We start from the raw sequence: 24,318 nt of genomic DNA on the forward strand, positions 1-24,318 counted from the left end.
TCACAAAACTTTCGGCTGCTGCCAAAAAACAACAAAACAACGACGAGGAAGTTGCTTACTTAAAACTGACAATGAGCGCATGGAAATGACAAAAAACACTGCGGAAACTGTTGGCTCGTAATTTTGAATGGCCCATTGGAAGCGACAGCCAAAAACCCCCTACCTCTAAGCCACGTTCTGGAAATTTGGCCTATTCCCTAGGGATAAAAGGGTATCCTAGACCACTTAACATAGTAGTGAAATGCGTTTTAAACATTAGGTATACACCTTAATATTAGTAATTTAATATTTAATTTAGACTAACTTTATTGTGAACTTTTATTACCCATTTTATATAATGGATCTCTAAAATCCAGAAATTAATTAGCTTTTTAATTAAAATATTTTTATTTTCACGAATCAAAATCTAAATGAATTATTATTTATTGTTACAAAAGATTGAATTGTATTTTTATTATAATATACCTCAGAATTTAATAGTAATTTTATTTCATATAATTCAATACTGTAATTTAAAATATAAATTGTTATATCAGGACCATATAAAGCGCATTAAGTATTCGACCTGTTGGCTGCCATTCCCTGTCCATATTGTATTTTTTGTGGACTGTGTGTGACTGCCCGTAAAAATTCTATACGAGTGAGTGTGTGATTGCTGGGCTGTATTTGTTTTCCTTTGTGTTCACTTTTTGGGTTTCAAAAAACTTTGGCCAAAGTCTTCCAGCTGGCTTTATTCGCCTGGACAAAGCGGCATTGTTTGTCACGCAGCCATTTCGCATTTAATGGGAAATTATGCCAAATTATTCACTATTTTAGGGAAAGGGATTGATGACAGTCAGAGCTTTAAAGCCATTAATTGAAATTGATCGAGAGTATTTCGGGCAAATTGCTTGTAAGTAGTTTTGGGAATTCATTAGACTGTCATTTGCATTAAAAACTTTTGCACTGGCGGATCTTTAATTTTCATTTTGCATAAATTACGATGACTAAGTCTGGCATGAACTTGCGGCTTTTATTGCTCTATTAGGAAGGGGCAATTTGGAGGGTGCGGTGGTGGTGGGGTTGAAAGGCGTCGAGTGTCAAAACTTGGCCAACAGAAGGGTGAAAGGAGCCAGCCAAAGGCTTGGGGGAGGATTTTAATTAAAATTCATCTTCACATTTAATCAAATCATGGCCACCCCTCGGCTTTGGCCGCCTCCGCCTGCCACTGACATCGACACTGGCTTCTAATTAAGTGCGAAAAATCGTTAAATGTAAAATCAAATCGTGCAAAAAGTAATTGGAAGAAGAACTTGGTGGCTAGCAGTTTAATCGGAGTAAATTGTTGGCATTGTTTTGCGTTTGGATTAAGGCCACATCGAGGGGTTGGGGTTGGGGTTAAGTGGGTGGCAGGTGTCAGAGATATTTAAAATCCATTATATACTCGTTGCCAGCCACCGTTGTGTTGGCCAATTTTCTTAATTGCCAGCCGGAAATCCACGCTGAATACAGTTTCCACTTAAATTTAGAACTCAAACTGGCCCCGAAGCTGTGCTTTGTTCGAGTGTAAGCATTCGTCGGCTTAATCGCTCGTATAAAAGACCGATTCGACTTTCGATTGTCAGTTACTTGCCCCTTCGATCTGTCTCAAGATGAAACGGCTTTTTGTGCTGCTCTGTCTGATCTTTCTGCTGCCACTTTTGATGGCGCAAAATCCACCAGTTAATATTCCTGCTGCTGCAAATCGAGGAAAAGTGCCAAAGACGGTGCCTCAACAGGCTGGAACAGTGGGATCACGTACCCTGGAAAGTCTGAAGGGCCTGGGATAAGAGGTCAAGAAGTTAAGGGATTATTTTTAATGAAAATAATGAATGTATTTAAAAATGCGTTATAAAATATTAGGATGTTGATTATATAAACTCTGCAAAATATGTTAAGCCTAAACTCAGGAAATAAATAAATAAAACTTTAATAAATGAGAAGGTTGTTCATTAGAAAATGAATTTTTAATTAAAAAGTTCCTCAATGATAAGTAATTTGAAAAGTTTTATTTACGAGTTTACCAAGTTGAGTTTTTAATTTTAAAAATATATGTCTTTATCTCTTGCGATTATCAAATGGTTTTAAAGGCATTTCGTAAAAGAGTTTAATTTATACATCATACGCTTGTCTATCCTTAGATAAGAAACTTTATTAAGTTTTTTGAAAAGTAAGCTCTTTAATCCCCCTTTTTATTTTAAAAGTTTTACCATTTTGGTAGAATTTTAATTTAAGCCGTGTTCCAGTGCAAACAATTCAAGATTTGTTTATGTTCGACTGACACCTCGAGTGTATCCCATTTCGAGGACTTTGTTTTGCATATGACACAGATTGCAGCTCCTGGCACTTCACACACTCCTATGAATATTCCAAGAGGTTTCTGGAGCTTATGCATATTTATAATGCCAGTTGCACCCTGTCCTACGACAACCGGAAAGAAGTTGCGGAATAAATAACCCCTTTCAAACTGAACGAATCGGACCGGATTCCATTGTCTCGTACATTGACAGTCGGGGCGATATTAATTGCCTCGTGTTTCGATACTGCTTTTTTTAGCCGGTTTACGGCGAATTGACTTTATCAACTTCCCGGAGAGCCAGATTCCCCGTCTCGTTGGCCAAACTCAATTAGCTCTCTTAAGCTCATTTGAAGGGGCCAATTTTATTTGCCAAATGTTGCTTTAATTAAGCCCAAGCACTCAGGTAAACCGACGAAAGCAGACTCCGTAAAATCATTACAAAACAGGTAAGAATGTTTAAAGGTCTTGCGAATGTTTCACGAATGGTTTTTTATTTAAATAAAATAAAATAAATATTCTACACTGGTGGAAAAAATTATATATATTTATTTTGTGCGTTTAAAATGTATTTTTATGGAAAAAGTTGTTTGCCTTTGGATGCATTGATTGTTTTTTAAAATATAAATACTGTCAAATATTTACAGTGAATAGTCTTAAAAAGAACTGAAGAATTAACGGATAGATTAAGAATATGCTATTGTCCATATACTCTATAAGTTCGAGGTAAAAACTGGAAAAAGTACAATGGGGAAAAAAGAAGCTAAAATGAAAACAAACCTGTGAATGAAAAAAGGCGACTAGAAAAACCAGAACGAGAGCAACCAAATGCCAAACAAACGGCACACTTCGTTCTGTTTTCCCCTGCCCGCTCCCTCAGTCACACATGCGCCTGCAACAAAGCCAAGTAAGTCGTATTAAATTTAATTGGATTTGAGTGTTTACCAGCGTCCCAAGCCGACGGCAAAGCCACAGGCAGCAGAAACAGCAGCTAAAGCTGCTGGCAAAAATGCGTTCCACTTTTGGTTTTTTGTATTTTGTGCATAACAAAAAATTTCATTGAACTAAAAATCTTTTAAAACTATTAAAAATACTTGACTGTGCTTTTAAAAATATTAAAATATATCGCTCGCATCACAATAAAAACATATTATATTATATATATTATATTATATAATATTTTATAATAATAATATTTTATAAACTTAGCTATGCATCCATTGTTTTTATTTTTATTAATTAAATTTTGTATACTTCTTTGAAGTATATCCATTTTTTAGTTAAAGTTAAAAATAAATTTATCTGTTTCTAAGACATTTAAAACCTTTTTTCCCTTGTGTATTTGTGGATTAGTGTGCCTTGCATTGTCGCTGGTTATTCTCCCATATATACGCGTGTGTTGTTGAGTGGCTGCAAAAATTTCATACATTTCGCAGGTAGCAAGCGGCTTAAGCTGGATTTTATAGACATACAGCAGCAGTGGAGAAACACACACACACACACACAAAGCCGGAGAAAGTGCAATAAAAAACTACAAATATTGCGTATACGCCCAGGAGCCACAGCACGTGGCTGTTGCCAGCGCAACGCTTTCATTTGCAGAGAGCAAAAGACCAATTAGCGGAATACATATGTACATATGTATATATACATGAGAAACACACACATTTGCAGCTGCATTGGTGTCATCTGCTAAATGCATAGCATACTTTTCAGTGACCAGTATCCGGAAAAAGTTTTAGATGTCTGCAATTTGTAGTTAAATATAAATATAATAAATATTATATAAATATTGAATTCCTCAATTAATAATACTTTTCATTTTATGTGATTGAATTACAATCATATGGCATATATTTTTCATATATTTTTGTCGTTATACATTTTAGGTATACCACTTTAAAGCCATTTCAATGCTACTCCATGCATTTCCAAAGTTCAATACTAAAAGGGTTAAATTTAATTAAACTACACAGCTAATTCCCGGATAAATTCGCTGGCTGGCTTCAAGAGCAGACCCGCCGTTGGCTGGCTTAAATGTTAGCATGCAAATATGATAAATCACCGCCATTATTGGGCCATCAATCAAAATTATGCGTCCCTTGTAGTCAGTGCTCTTCCCATCGCCCCTTTCTCCTCTGCACTCGTTGTTTGTGTGCCAAGTGTCTAATTGAATAACGAAGCGTGCAAATTGAGCCACCTCCCTGCTGCCACGCCCCCTTGGCCCACGGAGGAGGAAAAACCCGGGAAGGGATTCAGAAGCCCGGCGGCAGTTAACAACACATCCGTAGAGATTTATAGAGACAGACAGCCAGACGAACGGAGAGGGCGACACTTTCAATGTCTGCGGTTTGTCCCGCCGGCGGACTCACAGCTCACAGCTGGTTCTCCTCGGGACTTGCTTGCCAGTTCGCCTCAATCCTGTATACTCAATCCCGGATAGCTCACACATTAACATAGTTTTTTAGCATCAGGTATGCAAATGCCGCCGGAGGTTTGCCAGGTTGCAACCAGTTGGTGTTGGGGATAGGTCTTGGATAACCCCCAGTCCTTTATCCACACTGACAAGCCGCCGCAACTGAGAATTTAGTGCACTAAGATAAAATATTAATGTAAAGTTTTGATCATAGTTTAAAATATACATTTAATTATAGAACATTAAAGAACATTTTAAATCGGGATCCAATTGTCCATGTTATGACATTTAGAAGTAGAGTTTTGGGTTCCCATTCTTAAAATGAGTCAAAACTTTGACCCTCTGTAAAAAGAAATAATTGAGTGCAGATTATTAGAAAACTTAACTTCAAAATCGGGATCAAGCTACCCAAGTTATGGAACCTAGAAGTGCAGTTTTGGGTTCCTATTCTGAAACCCATTGGCAATACGGACAAATCGAACATGAAAATGGTTCAAAATTTAGGCCCACGTAAAAAAGAAATAATTGAATGCAGATTATTAGTGAATTTAACCATAAATTCATAGAGGCATCACACTTTAAAATCGGGATCAAATTACTTAAGTTATGGAATCTAGGAGTGCAGGTTTGGGTTACCATTCTGAAAACCATTGGAAATACGAAAAAATCAAACTTGAAAATCGGTCAAAATTTGGACCCTCGTTAAAAAGAAATATTCGAATGCAGATTATTAGAGAATTTAACCACAAACTCATAGAGGTATCACACTTCCAAATCGGGATCAAACTACCCAAGTTATGGAATCAAGAAGTGCAGTTTTGGGCTCCCGTTCTGAAACCCACTGGAAATTCGGAAAAATCGAACATGATAAAGGGTCAAAATTTCGACCCTCGTTATAAAGAAATATTTGAATGCAGATTATTAGAGAATTCAATCACAAATTCATAGAGGTCGGAGTTATGGAATCAAGCAGTGTAGTTTTGGGGTCCCGTTCTGAAACCCACTGGAAATACGGAAAAACCGAACACGAAAATGGGTCAAAATTTCGACCCTCGTTAAATAGAAATATTTGAATGCAGATTATTAGAAAATTCGACCACAAATTCATAGAGGTATGCCACTTCTAAACCAAGATAGAATTACTCAAGCTATGACATTTAGAAGTACAGTATTGGGTTCCTATACCAAAAACCCCTGTAAATACGAAAAAATCAAATGATATGAGTTAAATTTTATTTGATCTAGTAAAGTAATTTTTTTCCAGTGCAAAATCTAAAGGTGATACCGTTGCTACATGTTACACGTTGGTTTTTAATCCCCTTGCATTTGATTGTATGCAGTTGTTGCAAAAAGTAATTTAGTTCGGCAAGCGTCTTTCTCACTCCGTCTCTTGTATTTTTCCTTCCGCTCCTTGTCCTTTTTGCTCCTGTTTAATTTGCAGCATGTCAAAAAAGTAACTATACAAGCAACCCTGTGTGTTTGTGTGCATATAATTATTGCATTTCTCGCACGTTCCGGAAAAGTACGAAGCTACTATATATGGTTATATACATATATGTCCCATAGGACGGGACCTCGAGTGTGTTTGTTTTGCAGTTGGCAAATGGCACATTTTCCGCTTTTCCCACTGCCTTTCATTATGCTCCGCTTCCACTCTCTTTGTTGGGCTGTAAGTATTTTTTAATGATACATAAACTAAAAAGATACACACACTCGCCGGTTGTGCTGGCAACTCGTCTAAATTATTTACACATCCGTTCTGCATTTTCCGAGTTTGTTTGCGCCACGCATGGCCTGCACTCGAAGCATTTCCACTTTGCATTTTCTTTTTTCCTTTTTTATTTTTTACTTTTGCCCCGCTTTTGGCCGCATTGTTGCCTCATTTGCAGCTCAACACTTTCTGTGTCATCGCGGTGGCTGTCTGCGGTGGGTGGTGTCTTTGGTGGGTTAATGGGCGGTTTCGCCCCAGGCACTAACCTTCTTTTCCGCAGTCATATAATTAATGCGTTTCCCAGCAGTACTTTTTCCACATTGAGTGGGGTTTTCTTTGGGTCTAAATGAGCTCCAGATCCTACAATTAAAAGTCGGAAATTTCAAAAATGAGTTAATAAAAATTATAAGTTCTATTATTCAAGTCCTTTGTCTAAAGTATCTAGAACCTTATTCAACTGGAATTTTGTTAAATTTCAAGGAACATTTTCTTGCTTCTTTTATGTGACCTGAGTTGCTTAAATTCTGCTTTTTCCTGCAAATGTATATATGTTTTTTAGAAATTCTCAATGATTTTTAAAACAATTATATATGCAAATAAATAAGTAATTAAATAGCTAAATATAATAAAAGTACATATGTATAAAAACCTGTACTTTTTTAATATTTTTAAAATTAAATTTAGAATACAATTTATAACTTATAATATTGTTGGATATGATAATATTTAAGTAAAATAGATAACAATTAAAAAAGGCATTGCCGCAAAATCCTTATCAAGTTTATCTTAAAACTCGTTATACAGTACCCTCTACATTTCTTATTCCCACTTCCTCAATTAAACAATGTAATTTCCCCCTAATGCAGAGTCTAAAAACGAAGATTTTCCGCACTTGATTAGACTTTTTTCTTTCGACGCGTGCTTGACTAATTAAAACCGCAACCGAAAGGCCACACCAAAAATTCAAAAACCAAAAACTCCGGGCATACAACTACGGAAAGAGAATGGTTTACATTCTGCCTGGGAAAAGGGGTAAGGTACTTGGCCAAGAAGACTTGGCCAGAACACTTCTGGCCTAACAAATTGTTTTCGCTGTCGTATTTAACTGTTTTGGGCTCTAATCCTGTTCCTGTTTTCGCTGCCTATTATTGTTGTTGTGGTTGTTCCAGCGGTTTGTTGCAGATAAAAATGCCAGGCAATTGTTACGTTAGGCGCACAAAACTAACTAACGGCCACACCAACTCAGACAATGGCTTTAATTTAACTGTCGGAAGTGAGGAACAATGCAAAATACGAGTTGAACTTACAAGCAATTTGCCTTATGCACGGCGCCCAGGAAAATGGGCGAAAACGGCGTTTGGTCGACTGGGCTACGCCCATTTCTCACTCAAACTGAAGGCGACTTTTACTTATAGAGAGACAGGGAAAATCGCCTAAGGTAAGGATACTAGTTTAGATTGAAAATATTAATCCAATATAGAAATGTTAAATAATTTTATATTTATAAAATTACCTTTAAAATAGGTGAAACACCATGTACTTATTAAACAATTAATTGAAATATAAGATCTTAAAGTTTCAGGCAAGTTTAAGACCAAGTTTAAACCCATATATGAGATATTAAGCTATAAGCTTATAAGATAAATTTCGATTTCCTTTAATAGAGGACTCATTCTACCCGGGAAAGATTTAAGATTTAGAAACCGAAATGCAAAATTAAATATATTTCTAACTGAATATTTTGAGGTTATTATCCTGTTAGATATTTACCTTATTTTTTCTTGTCCAATCACAACGGGATTTACTGTACCTGTATGCATTTTGTGCCCATAAATCTAAGCCAACAAAAACTTGGCTGAATCGCAGCTCCGTTGCACGCACACAAAAAAATGGTTTGGGATGGGGGCTTAGAAGTTAGCGTTGGCGGATCAGAAGGAGCTATATCTGCAGTTGTGCTGAGTTGCTTGTTGGCATTACTTTTTTATTTCGCCATTCGAGTTTGCCTTTGGTATGTTCATTATTTTTATCTCTCTTGCAATGAATGCGAAACTACCAAACGAAACAAAAACAGCAACAAAACGGCAAACTAAGGACGCAGGACTACGGACACAGGACTATGGAGTCCGGAGTCCTTATTCCAGACCAAGGATCAGGCACACAAATATGCAAAACAGTCGGAGGATTCATGGCGCTCAAAATCTAGGCGTAAAGTGTGAATAACGCGTGGAAAATGTGAATGAGCCGAAGGCGCTTTTCAGCTGGAACCCAAAGAAAATCCTGGCCAGAGTGGGCAATGCAATCAGCGGAATTGTAATTTGGCCCAAAAGTGGGCAAGTTCCAGCAGCGCAATTTGCGGTTTTTCCACGCTGAAGACAAAGAAGAAATGTGGCCAAGGAAAAAAAAAACCGGGAAGCAAACAACTTCCGTTGTATAATGGAAAATACCATGCGGATCGGTGCGTTTTTAAAGATTGCACAGGAAAAATAATGAAATGATTGAGCAATGATAACATGTATCTAAAAAAATTTATATACAAAGATATTTATTATTAAGTTTTGTGATATTCAACTTAGTATCAAAATATAGGTATCATTAATTGTAGTTAAGTAATGAACAGTAAAGATGGAAAAGAATATAAAAATGTAGTATATATGACTTCATTTTGTATTAAAATATATTTATGTAATTTTTCTGTGTAACTGTGGACCTCCTCTTCTCCATCATAACCAAGATTTCCTTCATTCCCGATGGCAGCTATGTCATGTTAAATGCGCTGCAAAATTGCATTAACTACGCACGCTTGTCACTTTCTGATAAGGGAATTAAATTTTGCGGTTTTACGCTGGCGGCAGCACACAAACCAAACTGAAGCCCTTCGGTCGGCGTCCTTTCCCGCCAATCCCCATGATTTCCCTTCTGGCATTGGCCGTGTTTATGGCCAGCATGTCAGCGGAGCTGTCAACACTGAAAGCGAGACATGGCCATAACCATCGCAGTCATCATCCTTTCTCCCTTCCCTGGCTTGAATTCAATTTTCTCGGCTTGGCTGGCTGGAACAGAAAGATTTTGTGCCACACTTTGCGGATGAGAAGGTCCTTAAGGATTCGCTGACTTTCGGTATAGAATATGGATACTCAGTAAAATAGCGGAATTTAAAACTATCATGGAATTGAAATAATATTTTTCTGGTCAAAAATATTCTCGCTATTTAGAATAAATATATTTTTAAAAAACAATTTTACGATTTGATCGGTTTTCTTTTATATTAAAAAATTAAAATCAGGGAAAGAAAAGGATTTTTAAAAACAGTAGTGATTTTAGATTATAATATTAAATAAAAAGAAAATACAACAGATCCCAATAGATCCATACAAATAAAAATCAGTTCTTGATTAATTGCCTAAAATTTTAATAGTTACTACATTTATTAGTCGATTCCCTTTTTAAAGAGTCAATAATAATTAGTTCTTTAAAATATAATATTTGTAACATAATTTCAAGATAATATAATTCGTAAACTCCCCAATTACAGTAATTAAAATAAAAATGATAACAATAATTCCTTAACTTTGTAATAGTCCTTAAATAAACGAAAACTTAAGTAAGATCCTAATAGAGATGTACGCATTGAGGCCATCGGATGGTATTTACATTGCACTTTCAGAAGCAGTTCCAATTCCGATTTCCCGTCCAAGCGGATTTACATAGGAACGCAATTGCGCAAGTTGGTCGACGGTGAGTGGATAATTACCGCAGAACACAGGCGCTATAGGAAAACCGCATCGTTCCGGCCTCTGGAATAAGTGGGCCATAAACTAAACTTTTTTCCACACGCCGACCGGAAAAGTTCTCGTTGTGCGGAATTAATGTGCATATGGCACGCACAAATGTCAAAGAAAAGGGTGAGGAGATAGGAAAAATGGGAAATTGTTGGTATGGTAAGCCGAAGGAATCTATACCGAAGGTATTTAAAAGAGTGCCTTTGCTGCACTGCGCCAAAGTTTAATGATATTTTGATTAATTTGATTAATTGCCGTGGCTCATAAATCATCAAATTCAGAATGTGGCATAGTATTGGTTCCACACACACACACACGCACAGACATGAAGGACATCAAGGATTTCCCCTGAGCCTGACCCGAAGAAATCTGCTCGGTGGGACACCGCTTGACAAATGGCATTTTGTTGCCTTGGCATGCCGCTGAGCTTGGGCTAAATATTTTCGTAATTACATTTCCACGTCGAGTAATTAATTTTGTCTCGCCTTGGCTGGCTTCCCCCATTCCAATCCCTCCCCCTCCTCCAGTTTTTCCCCGATTTCCCGATTTTCCCCGCCCTCATGCTGTTGACATTTGCCATTATATGTTGCATACTTTTGTGCGCTTTTTGCTTTCTTCGAGTGTCACAGAGCCTTTCTCTGGGATTAGTTGCAGCCCTCGCCATATTATTATTATTACTATTATGTTTCATTATTTTATGGGCCATATTGTCACACTTTTCATGTAATTTCCCCGACTTAAATCTGTTTTATTGCCAAGTTCAGGTTTTGGTCCTTGGGGACCGCACACGTAGACCCGGTCACATAAAAACTTTGCCGGCTACTTAAGCCGTTGGCAAGCCGAAATTGTGGCCTAAATTATGCAACAAGGTGGCCGTAAAAACGGACAACCGTCCAGGGCATGTCAAACGGGGCGTATGTGTAATTAAGCATGAAACAGTGGATCAGCATTAGGGTTAAAGGACTTGGGATATGCTATTGAAGATGGGGGTCTTAATACAATAATGAAAGCCATTCCCAAAGTTGTATTATGTTGGAAGGAGGGCTTGAATGTCAACAAAGTCCGGTTAAAGGAATTTTAAAATTTAAAACTAGAAAAATCCAGATGGTATCCTTTAAATATTATTATTATTTTTACTATAAATGTAATACATTAAAAAAATACATAGTTCATGTAATCAAGCATAAAGCTGATCCACTGAGTATTAGGGATAGGACTTGGACTATAGAATCTTTAATCTTAAAATCGTAATACCACAAAATTAAAAGGGATAATATTGTGTACCTAAAACTAATAAATAAAATGAAATATTACAATCTAAGTATTATGTTTTGCTTTAGAAAAATTTAACCATATTTACCATATTAAATATTATATTTTGATGACTTTCAAAGAGGTCAAGCTGTAATTAATAGTCAATAATTTATCAACGTGAATGTATAAAAGAGCAGGGCAGCCATTTTACTTTCCCTAAACATCATGGTCCACCTCTTTTAAACTCCCTTTCGTTCACCTCACATGCGACAACATAATTTGCTCTTAATGTACTTGGAAGTGGACTCCTGTCCAGCTGAAGCTGACAACTCTGTCGTAATACAGGTGCAACCAACCTACACAGACTGGCTGACATTTTTAAGGTCCAGGCGACACATAATTAACCCAATTAGAATGTGTGTGTTGTCAACGCTAAGCTAAATTTATGTGAATTTTTAATTATGCTCGGACGGCAAGAGGTGTCGCTGGTTGTCCACTGGCAACCGCAGACCAAACACCAAACAGAAAACAGCAAACAACAAACAAAACAGGGGCAGCAGCCAGGAAAAAGCAGGACAAACGACCTGAACCCAATGTTGGTTAAATGAAAAACGTAGTAAACTGTGCGCAAAACACCTGAGGATTCACCATGGCGACCGACAATGAGTGGCCGAGTGCCGTCTGCTGTTCCAGCTCCTGAATAAGGCTCCTGGTTCCCGCTCCTTTCGCAGGATCTCATTGCCGTCCTCGTTGTTTTTGTAGTCGAGCAGCTTTGCCATTTCCGGGCGTGCCTTTTGTTTGCCACGTTTACCTTTTGGCCATTATTGTTGCTGTTGTACAGAGAAAAATTAGCTAACTTTCGAATTTTTAGAGATTATAGTTGATCATAAAAAATTGTTATGTCTTAATTGAAGCTGATTCATGTTCGCTATATACTGAATTCCAAGAAATTACGAATAATTACTGTACATTTTCGTATTAAAATATTAATAACTTTTTTATAAGATTAATAATCATTGTATGTTTCTGTAAAATATATTGTAATAATATATACATGTGTCTGTTTCCTATATACACTACAAAAATTATCAGCTACAATTATTTTTTGAGTTACCTAAAAAATGTATAAGTAAAATATAGGTGTTGGAATATATGTGACATCACTTATAAAACGTCTGTTTTCGCGTAACTTATGACTTGTTATTTTGTGTAAAAATATAATTGGGTTAAGGTTAAAATTAGGTCTCTATAATTTTTCTAAAAAAGGCTATAACCAACATAATAATACTGGACATGGGATAAAAAAAGAGTTTTAGATACATTTTATACTAATTAAAATATTACAAATCGATTTGTTCAGGTAAAATCTGTTACTTAAATTTTTTTAAAAGGCATTTAAAAAAACTGTTAAATGGGAAAATCTAACTCGCATCGCTACTTATTAAATTGTATTTTTTTTTCCAGTGTATATCAACTGCTACCGGTGCTGTTGTTGGTTTAACTGCATAGTGCCGGCTGACTTTTTGTGTGCAGCAACCGCAACTAGGAAGCACACGCTTTCCCCCTGAATCCTTTTTCCCCGGAAAAACCCCTCCCCAAAGTCAGAGACTGGCAAAAGTTTTAAGCAAATGTTGCCAAAGTGTTTAACATTTTGTACGGTGTCAGTCGCTTCCTGTTTGTGCGAGAGTGTGTGTGTCTGCGTGCCAAGGCACCACGGGGACTTTGGCCAGGACCAAGGACCAAGGACCAAAAGTCTCCGGACCAGGACTCCAAACAGGCAAATGAACTCCACCTGGAGTCGGGGGCAGCAAACTGGTTAAACGTGTGGATAAATGTAAATTAAACTGAGCCTAGAACGGGGACACAAAACTCCCAGGAGCAGGACCCTGAGGTGGAAACAGATTGCATATTGACAGGCTACGGCCTCAAAAAGGAGTTGGTTTAATTTTAAGTCCGATTTGCAGAAAATGGAGCATGCAGTAGAATGCCAAGGGAAGGGAATATTCCATGCAGCTTGTTAGAAATTGCAGTAATTTGAAATCTGATAAAGACATTGTAGTCTTCATTATTAAATTATTAGATTCATTTACATTGTCCCATTGAAGTTATTGGTATTATATTACTCTTCCAATAGAGAAACGCATACATTGTTATAATAATATTTTTATGATAGTTCTAAACTCAAGTATACAAACTTATTTTTCAGAATAAATATATTTTAGTTATAATAAGTATTTATTACATTTTCAAAGTCTTTTCAGCTTGTTGTATTTTTAATGGGTAAGGTAAAAACATTTGTGACAACCCTCTGGTTGACTAAAATTCGGTAGTATGAGCTCGAATAATTTACAACTTCCGTTCAATCTTGTCGCCGCTTGGGGGGCAAGTGTTTGGGCATAATTCTGGTCATCCGGGTGCTGGATTTTGATTACCAGGTTATGGAATTTCATTAAAAAGTTGCTGGAATTGGGGAGTGGGGATATAACATCCTGCTTTAAGCTGGATTCTTGGTGCTTGCGTGTGTTGGGCAAATGAAAAGCAGACGATTCCAAATAAAATTTTATGAGGACAAAAGCCAGAGCATTAATTTCTATCAGGGAAGTCAAAAAGGTTGAGTGTCTGCTGGCCGGGAAAGGAGACAAAGGCCAAGCCACGGAAGAGGTGAGGGTTGTGCTCCTCTCATGCTGTTTTCTCTGCATTTTTTTTGGTTCAAGGATAATCATCCGACATCGCGTGCTGTTGAAATTTAAGGAGTGTATGTGATTTTTATCATGCAAACAGCCGGAAAAAGGACCTCCCACCACCCCCTGTCGCGACCCTCGTTCAAAGAAACGTGCTAAATGAGTAAGGTAAATGAAATTACCTGACCGAACACACCTCAAAAACAGCAGCAGGGATTGAGGGGGGGGGGGGTATGGTGGGTGGCGAGTGTCCAGCTGTGTCCTGAATGTCCTGCGTGCGTGTGCCCAACAGCGGAAATTACAAATTTGTCCGCCGCTAATGGATTTCCATTCCGAATTGCTTTTGCCTCTTCTGCCACTTTAAAGCTTTGAGTTAAATAGTTGTGCGAGTGTTTTTTTGAAATCTCCTCTGGCGGATGCAGCTGCTCCTGCCCTCCGAAATTAGCTGCAGAATTTATGCGAATTGTGGTGCAAACATTTTTGGGAAAATTAAATTTTCGCCTGCTGTTGTCAACGCGGCGCGTCGTCATCGTCCTTGCCGCAAAACGCTAACGACTACAAAATTGCAAGAAAATTACCCGTTAATGTCCAACATTTATGTCTGCCTCCCAAGACGCTCAACGAGGTGGAGGCGTCTGTTCTGTTTTGGCCTGGCCTGGCTTGGCCTGCTAGATGTGGTCTAGGCTGCACAGGAAGAAATTATTGAATATCTAACAGTAATGAATTTTAAAATTTTTTTTTTGAGTTTGTGAAGTATTTTTACTTTTAACTACTTTAATATATTAAGGCTGTATGTATTTTGCATCATGAACAAATTGTCCTAGGAACTTTAAAAATTTTGGAGATATTCTCTTTAATTACCTTGTTCTTTTAATATTTTTTTGTATTTCTAAAACAGGTAACAAAATTAAAATTAAAAATCATGAACAGAAAAGTAATTAAATAGATTTGAGATCACTTTTATATTTAATTTCAGGTGTCTAAAAGTATGCAGTGATTAAAGGATAGTGGTCTTTCTGAATTAATTAATTGTACTGCTGAGTTTAAGATATATTGTCACTTATATGTTTAATTTTAGGTGTCTTAAAGTATGCAGGGAATAAAGGATATTAGTCCTTCTGTGTAATTTTCTTATACTTCCGAGCTTTAAATATTTTGTTGCATACTTTTAGACACCTAAAACTAGACTTAAGACTTAGTTCTAAACCCTAGTGTTTTGTATTGCCCCCCATATAATCCGATACCCATTTGTCTTTATTCTTTTAAAGATCTAGCATATCAAATTGATTATATATTTTAAAATTGAACCTCTTTACATTTATGTTCTCTGTAGTAGGAGCAGTTGGCTCTTGGAGGCTTCCAAGTCAGGGCCGCGTAATCGTGGCGGAATTTCGGGCGCAAATGCTTCTGGGGAGAGAGAAAAGTAAAATAACTGGCAAAACTATTATGGCCCTTGTGCTTATTACTCGCTGACATGCAAACACTTGCGCTCTCCCTTGCTCCTGCAGGGTCCTTACTTTTCCTGTAGACCAGAGTGCTATCATGTCCTGGCCGACGGATGGGCGGTGGGCGATGGGCGATGGGCGATGGCCCCAAGGACAAGGACAATGTAGGAAATGTAGCAAAACTCAGCAACTTCAACGCCAATCTCACGTGTGGGGGCGGCAAACTTTAAGCAAACCTGCATTAAATATTCAACGGCATTTTGGCATTTAATTTGCAGCACACAATAAATAATAACATGACACATAGCAGCCCCCCAATTTATAAGCACAAATCGAATATCAACAGTAACAGTTGCTTTTGCAGCAGGCACGAAATAAAAGTAAATAAAAATTGCTTTTCAACAAAACTTGGCGAACCTGACACACATGTCGAAGAGCCATTAATAATGAAGGTGGAAGACGTCGTTACTGGAGGGTTGGGTTCCGATGGCTGGGATTACATACATGCCAAAATCAAGTGGTCCAAAAGAGCACAATGAAAGGCGACGGGCCGAAAGTCAAACCCCAGGATGTCAAACTAAATTTATGCACCCACACGCCACCGAGGAATGCGGGACAGCTAAAAGTGTTTTGTAGTTCGGGTCCCACATATAATTTACCAATCCCCTGCGGATCAAATAATACAATAACACCCCCCACCACACATGGGAGGTCCTGAAATTTGTGGCCCTGCCTGCAACTAATTTCAATATCATCAAAAATTAATTCCACTAATTCGATTAGGGGAATTTCTCTTTAAGAGGAAGTGGGCTTCGGAATTCATTAATACTTGACGCAGTTTTTTCTGGATCAGCCGAACATACTGTAGGCAGCACTTGTATGAGGTGGCAATGGTGTGTTGGGATAGTCAGGGATCTGGTAATATATGATCCTTGGATAATTGTAATTGGCACGCTTTTTCAGCAGCTTTATTTTTGGAACAATTCAATTTAAACATGAAAAACTTCGTGTAATCTTAATATATTTTTATATTGTTTGGTATTTTTCCTAAATTTGCAAAAAATAAAAAAATGAGTTTGATATTATGTTAGTATTTATATTACATTTAAAATTCCAGGTAAAAATGCATAAGATGTAAAGCTGTAAAACTGTATTTGATAGTCACACACTCTTTGTTTTTATTTTAAGTAAATATTCTCAAGCAATTAACTTTTATTTCATCAATGTAAACGCTTTAATTGAGTTTTCTATTTGAGTTGAGTTCTCTGTTTGTTCACTCCCCAAAATGTACACACTCATGCCGAAGGAAATCCAATTGTTCTTATGAATGTACTATACATGTAGTCAAAGCTAAGCCACAATTCCGTAATCGCATTTTTAAAGCTCTGCATTTAATTAGGTCTCAGTATAAACTCGATGGGAGATGAGGAACCCAAAGATGGCAAATTACGCACCGCATTTGAGAAACATTTTTAACGAAAATTAAATCTCCAGTCAAAGAGTGGCGTATCCTTGGGGTTTTCCCTTCTTTGGATTGTTCTTCAGGCTTTTTATGTAAGTAATTTTTTATTTAATTTCGCTTTATGGCCTCAGCCGCACCTTATTTCATTCGTTCAGCTCGCATTGTGCAAATAAAGAAATGCTCATGTGTGAAAAGGAAAGTCAGGAGTACAGACAGGGTGGTATTTTTTAAAAGAGGTTTCAGGGGGAAGCCGAACATTTCCAGGATGAAGCGCCAAAAGTCACGAAGTGGGAGCGCTTGCCTTACACTAATTGTCTTTACTGTGCGTGCGTGAGGGGTGGCAGAAAATGTCTAGGGTTTGCATATATTTTACGGTTGTTTAGCTACACGTATCCCGCATACGGCAGTTGCCTTTTATAGCCGTCATTTCCGCCGGATCCCACAGAACAATCCGCATTCCCCCAGCCGCAGAATTTACTTCGAAAATTTGTCGACTAAATGAAATGCAAATTATATTTTTCTGACCCCCTTCCCCTCGAGCACCTGACCAAATATTCGAGCTGCGTATATGTATATATCGTGCATTATGCTGTTTGCATTATTCTCTTAATGATCAAAAATAAACTTTTAATAAGACTCGTGATTTGCACTTCCGTTTGCGTTGACTCAACACAAAAGTGTTCACTTACCCATCAAGCTAATTTTGGGCGGATATATGTTTATTATAAGCAATAATTTCAAGATTACATTTAGATATCATAGTCATTTTTTTCTTTATTTCAGGTGATATCAAAATATGATTAATTTTACAAATATTATTATGATGATATTTAATATTAATTTAATTTTTTCGGTAATATCATGGGCTGAAGCTGAAAGTAACCTAAATTATTATCCAGTATCAAAATGTATATTTTAAGATAACATTATTATATAAAATATATTTTGATGTTAAAAACAAATGATTTTTTGAATTGAGTGAATAATATTTTCTAAAACTTCAGTTCCTCCCAGTGTACATAGAAACACAGTTTTCTCAAGCATTAAGGTTGTGACACGCACTGTCTGTATTTAGGACATGCCAATCAAAAGTCTCCAACTGCGAGGAGCGCTGCAGGAATACCCGTATAAGTGCAGGAGCTGGAGTCGTGGTCGTCGAAGTCAAAACCGGAGTCATTGTCATTTGCTGGCTTGTCATTCCCACTTCCATTCCATTCTTTTACCAACTCCAGTGAATTCCCAATGCCAATTAAATGCGGCTTTCACATTGTCATCCGGCCAAGACTTTCCATATGACAATGTGCTCCGGGAAACCGTAATGAGCCGGCCAGGAGGCAAGGACACTCCCCGGGGTTCCGACCAGCAGGCAGTCGCATGTCCTGCCAAAGTAAATTAATTGCGAAGAGAGACCCTTGATCCCGAGACCTGCTCCCGTTTTCGCTACACGTGCAACTTATGTGCAAATTAACATTATCATCAACAAGGACTGCTCGCTGGCTCGTGTCCTCCGCCTTGGCAAAACACTTGCACTCGTCCTGCGTAGATTAATAGGACTGATTAACCACACGCAGCTCGCCAGCGGGAACATTTAGGGTAGCTGGAAGTAAAACTAAAACCGGAACGGAAACAGGAGCCGGAAACGAAACCCGCTGACCCCTCTCATTGTCCTGCCTATTCATTATGCAATTATTTCGAATGACTTTCGTAAGTGATATTTCCTTGGCTTTCGTGCCGACAGGAAAATGCATTCATCAAGGCAAACGGGAATCCATTTAGGCCAAATGGGGTTACTGCTGAGCCAGCTGAGATGGATGGATGGCGGGGATTAATACATTAGACGAGGAAAAAGTAACATGGCCTTAACATATACCTGTACTAAATGTGGAAAATACTAATTATAATAAAGGCCCAAGGACTTATTAACTAGTTTATAAGTTTATAATTTGGTATTTAAGACTTAAGAAACATTTTATATATGAAAAAATTTACTTTGTATTAAATATTTTAAAGTATAAATCTTTAATCGCTCAAGAAAAAATATTATCTCAAAAACCAAAAGATTTAGTACAATATATAACAAGTCTAGGAAAAAAAGAACATGGAATTAATGTGAATCAAAAACCTTTACCTGTACTAATTATTCACAATAATATTAACATTGAGGGCAAAAGTACCTATATTTAACCAATATTGTAAAAATTAATTAATAATTTGATATTAAGGAATTCAACCAACAATTTACAAACGAAAAAATGTTTCATGATTATGCATAAATCTTAAGTCGATCAAGAAAAAATTTTATCTCAAAAGCCAAGAATTGTAGTACATTATAGTACTGAAGAACTTCGCTGAATTTATCTTATAAACAAGCATTTTTCAATGATATGTTGGCAATTAGAAACCAATAAAAAATCAGCGCACAAGCTTCTTAGACAAGATTTAATATCCACTTAGTCATTTGAAATATATGATTATCGCGCCATTGAAAAGCCCATATATCACCGCCAAGTATAATTTACAGCCATAACAATTAAGTCTTAAAAATGTTTCGCATATTTCAGCGCACGACATAAATTACAGTTGGCCAATTTACAGCCGAATTCTCTTGAGGCCATATGAAGTATGAAAGGTAGCCGAGGTAGCAGTACAAACACACCGCACTTTCGAAATCCCAGTGAGAATTTCTGGCCCACGGGTCGGGCAAGAAGTCACGGCCCACGAAATCCCTTTGGGGCAGAATGCGGCGAATTGGCCGAGGCTTTGTTTCGAACGTATTAATTGAGGAAGATAAAAGACAGATTTATTGTACGTGCTCGAATGGATTGTACCGGAAAAGGTTCAAAGGTTTTTGCCAATGAGGGGGAAGTACATTGACCTTAATTGGGAAACTCTGGGTTTCAGTAAGTGATTAAATTAATATATTTTTGAATTTTTGTATATTTTTGTATATATGTTTATTGCTTGCTAAAAATGTAATAAATATATCAATAAGAGAACCAACATAATATTATTAAAGTGGTTACAGCCATCTGCACTTTAGTAATAGTATGATATAATCTTTTTTTTTATTTCATTGCTTTAGGAACTTAAATGTAATTAAAGGCAGCGGGGCATAGCACAAAAAAATCATCAATTAGGCCAACGTAGACATAATAAATAAAGTCCAGACAACTAAATAAATTCAGGGAATATACATAAAAAATGATTGGCCACACGCATTAACACAATAAATTCATGAAACTTAAAACAATGTGCTTCGTAATCTTAAGAAATCATCTTAAAAATAAGAAAAATAAAATTTTATAAATTAGAATTATTATTATTTTTAAAAACGTGACGTTCCTTGGAAATGGATTTAAGCAATTCTTTTGCTATTTTAAAATATCGCTTTAAATAATCTTGAATGTCCATTACTATATATGATTGATTTAAAAAAGTTTTAAAATAAATCTTAATTTAGTCTCAACTAATTTGGTATTGCAATATATACTGTATGCCTCTATTTTGGCATAGTTAGTCGCTTTTTTGCTGTTCGCCCGTTTGGCAATGAACCAAAAATACGTTTTGGCCAGCAGACACTACAATAAGACCAACAACAACAAGTGATTTGTACAGGTGCGAAAAGTCTGTGATCACTAGGAGGTGAGGCGAACTGTGCGATCGCGTCATCTCATCGAGTGCCCTTTTGGTGGCGCCTGCTGGCGACTCTCAAGATCTCAAGATTTCCCCCAAAATTGAGAGGAAGACGATCTTATTTACGTCTTTCGCATGGGATGTTCCACGAAATGGGTAAAATTGGAGGGGGAGAATCAGTCGAAAGCGTGTTTTGTATTTCTTGGCCCCTTGTTCCGTACCCCCTTGTCTTCTAATTATTCTTATAGTGAACAGTTCGCTTTGTCTGCTTGTTTACTTTCTCAGTGTTTTTTCGTTGATTTTGGTCTATGTTATTTTATTTATGTTATTTTTGGGTAGACTAAAAAATGTGATTTTTAGAACAGCAATAATCCTCAAAAATTTAATAATCAAATATTGCAATGTGGGGTAAAGATTCGTCGATTTATAACCCTTATTTTGGCCTTTGTTGTTTCCCAATTTAATTTTGGATTTTCCCAATGTTCAAGTTTTCTTTTGGTCTGAGTATATTTTGAATGAAAAACAGCGGCGGATGCTCATTGTTGTTGCAACTTGTAATTGCCCACGGACGGCCATATAAAAATAATTTCCTCTCGATTTTATGAACAGAAGAAAAATGCATATATAATTAGATTCAATCAAACGGATGAGCATATAATCACTCGTAATTGAGTCTTATAATTCAGTTTATGATTTAATGAGATGAAAAATATTTTATGTTTAATTGTGTCAAAATAATTTAATAAGCATCATTAAAAAACGATTTTACTGTGCGTATTTTTGTTCATAGAAACTGGAGCATATTACTTTATTTTAGCTGCTTATTAAATAATACATATTTTAGCAGGAAGCTATATAAGTAAAAATGGTATGATAAAACAATACTATTATACCAATTGTTTTATTGGTGATAATCATAAAAATGAATACATTTTTAAAATGCTCAAATGGAATTTTTAATATATCTTATATGATCAGATACATAATTATTTTAGCAGATTTATTTAACTATTTTATGTTTCTTATAAAAATCCTTAATACCATTTAATAAAATGTTTTATTCGGAAAAATAATAAAAATAAATAAATTTTAAAAATGTTTTAATGGATTTTCCAATATTTCTGATCATATAATACATAATTATTTAGGCAGATTTACTTAGCTATCTTATATTTCTTATAAAACATTTTAAATTAATTGAAATGTTGTCTAAAAAAATAGCTTTCTCCTGGGTAATAAAGTCAGCAGAGCTCCTTTCATTTTCTACTTATCCGCAATTACAAATATTAACTTGATTGAGATTGCTTAACGCACGCACCGTTTGGCCACGCCCACAGTGTGTCAAATACGCTAATTTACTGTTACATTATTTAAACACATACACACACACGCCCGCCAACATTGGCACACACTCGCCGACATACATACAAGCCATGGCTATGTAGAAGCGATAAAACTGAAAGGTTGTCACTTTGGCAGCGTTAGGCAGTCGCTCGTGTTGGTTGGGATAGGCAATGGTGTTGGTGACTGGGCGGCGGGTGGAGAGGGGTGGCCAAGGGGGTGGTGGTGCCGGCGATGCGGAGGGGGAGGCCAGGAAAAACAACCAAGAATGGGACAACAGGGCGCATGAGCGATGTGTGCTGGCAACATGTATGAGCATTGCGATTGCAACATGTTGACAAGGTGGAATGTGAGTTAAACAAGAAAAGATTTAATAAAATATTATAAAAAAAAACAAATTATTGAGATGACCTTTACTACAGTTAAAATAAAACTATAGGAGTTAAAAAAATATTGTGATATTGATAAGGGCTTTCACAAAAAAATTTTAATTAGGGTTCCTTTTATTGTATTTGTGACAGAAGGTAAATTAAATGTAGAAATAAAAGAAAATGTATATTTTAAGTGTTTATTGAAATATAAACAGGTACAAATAAACAAAAAAACCAAAATAAATACTTTAATCTTAGACAATTTTAAAACCTGTCACTATACAAATAAATTTGTTTTAATCTTATAATTTAAGGAAAACAAAATTTAACAAACACTTTTGAATTAAACTTCTTATAAAAAAGTAAACTAAATAAAATTGTAAATAGATTAAAATGTTTATTAATTTTTTGAAATGTTTAAAGAGAGGCACTTACTTTGTTATTTTTGAGTATAGAAAAAAGGTCGAGCATTTTTATTTTATATTATATTTATGTTATTATATTTGTACTTGCCTTTTAAGTATTCAAAAATGCTTATAAATGCTATATGAAAAAGGTTTACATACTTAAAAGTTTAGTTAATCTACCTATTTCATAAAGTTCAAGTTAATCAAAGGTTAAATACGTATGATAGTCTACATTATAAAGTAAATTTGTGATTATCATAAAAATCCTAAAAATTGATGGCTTCAAAGGCTCACTGCGAATAGCATCCACAAATTTTCCCGCCAATTGCAGGCCAAGCCGAAGTACCTACAAACAAACGCTCGCTCACACACAGACACACTCTCTAACAACCCCGAAAAGCCACAAAGCAAACAGAGGGGGTGGGGGTTGTGGGAGGTGTTTTTGGGGGGCAGGGGGCATCCATTCGTCTGACGTTTGTTCGTAAGGCGTAAAATCTGCAAAGCTCAACACTGAGACCAAAAGCCGGTTTCCCAGCCCCCCATCCTTAGATACTCATCCCGCCCCTCCCCACTGTTATTTACATTTTGTTTTGCCGGCTTTTCCGCACGAAGCGATATCCGACAGATACACGAACCAAGACGAGCGGAAAAACCGAAAAATACACGAGCCTTTGGCCAGCGATTCGGGGCTGGCTTTATTTTCCGATTCGATTCCCATCCACCGATTCAGTTGGCAACGGCCCGCACACTGAAACGGTCAGATACACGCTTTTCACTCCGCCGCAAGGAATTCAAGAGAAATATCTGTGTGTTTTTGAATATTTTTCTTAATATTTGGAATCTCAAGTGCCGCGTGTGTTATTTTGAGTTATCGCGATCGCGGCTAAGTGCAATTAGTGCCACAAATTTAGTGCAATGAATTGGGAAATGTCTTTTTCTGGCCAGGCGCATCATTAGCAATTGAATTAACAAAAAAAGAAAGATATTACAGTGCTGTTGTGAGTGTTGCGAATTTTTAAGTGTTCAAGTTCCAGTTGCTCTAAGGTAATTTCCCCCGACCCTAATATAGAGTACTCTAACGTCAGACCCTAAGAATATGTCACAAAAAAATAACAGAATGTCGCGCATGTTAATTAAGACAAGGCATAAAAAAAGAAATTCCGAATGTTGGTGGTGGCGGTGGGGCCAATGCCAATCCATCCATCACTCAATTGCCAGTTCAGCTACGGATTTTTTGGGGTTTCGGTTTCGTACTCTCTCCCCATAAAACTCTGATTTTCTATTATTTTTTTAGCCGCTTGGAAACCAAATGTGCTTCAATTTTAATTTGAAATTCAAGAGAGTCGAGTCGAGTGCACATGTGTTTTATTATTTTTTAATCTTGCGTCAGGCGATAAATAATCAGCTGGCTGCCAGTGCGATAAATATTTATGCAAGTGGACCCAATTGTCTAAACAGATGCCGCAGACAATCTGATCCGCAGCGATCCCCGGCACTTAATAAA

The 24,318-nt window shown here is 36.7% G+C and overlaps 2 protein-coding genes across 3 annotated transcripts in view; both read left to right on the forward strand.

Annotated features, from left to right (window-relative positions):
• The first annotated feature begins 1,595 nt into the window (after positions 1-1,595).
• Positions 1,596-1,923, forward strand: LOC119554769. Its single transcript, XM_037865809.1, has one exon. The coding sequence runs from the start codon at positions 1,632-1,634 to the stop codon at positions 1,806-1,808; it is 177 nt and encodes a 58-aa protein (XP_037721737.1). The 5' UTR covers positions 1,596-1,631; the 3' UTR covers positions 1,809-1,923.
• Positions 1,924-23,556: 21,633 nt separating this feature from the next.
• The window catches only part of LOC119552916 (G-box-binding factor), a 36,351-nt gene continuing 35,589 nt past the window's right edge, over positions 23,557-24,318 (forward strand). For both annotated transcript variants that reach the window (XM_037862853.1, XM_037862854.1), the window contains exon 1: positions 23,557-23,858. The gene's annotated coding sequence lies outside the window, so the exon portion shown is untranslated. The remainder of the gene's footprint in view (positions 23,859-24,318) is intronic.

Source organism: Drosophila subpulchrella, chromosome 3L (assembly GCF_014743375.2).
Source record: "Drosophila subpulchrella strain 33 F10 #4 breed RU33 chromosome 3L, RU_Dsub_v1.1 Primary Assembly, whole genome shotgun sequence".
Classification (NCBI taxonomy): domain Eukaryota; kingdom Metazoa; phylum Arthropoda; class Insecta; order Diptera; family Drosophilidae; genus Drosophila; species Drosophila subpulchrella.

Coding starts and splice junctions, on each gene's coding strand:
- LOC119554769 (XM_037865809.1), top strand. CDS start 1,632: ATGAAACGGCTTTTTGTGCTGCTCTGTCTGATCTTTCTGCTGCCACTT.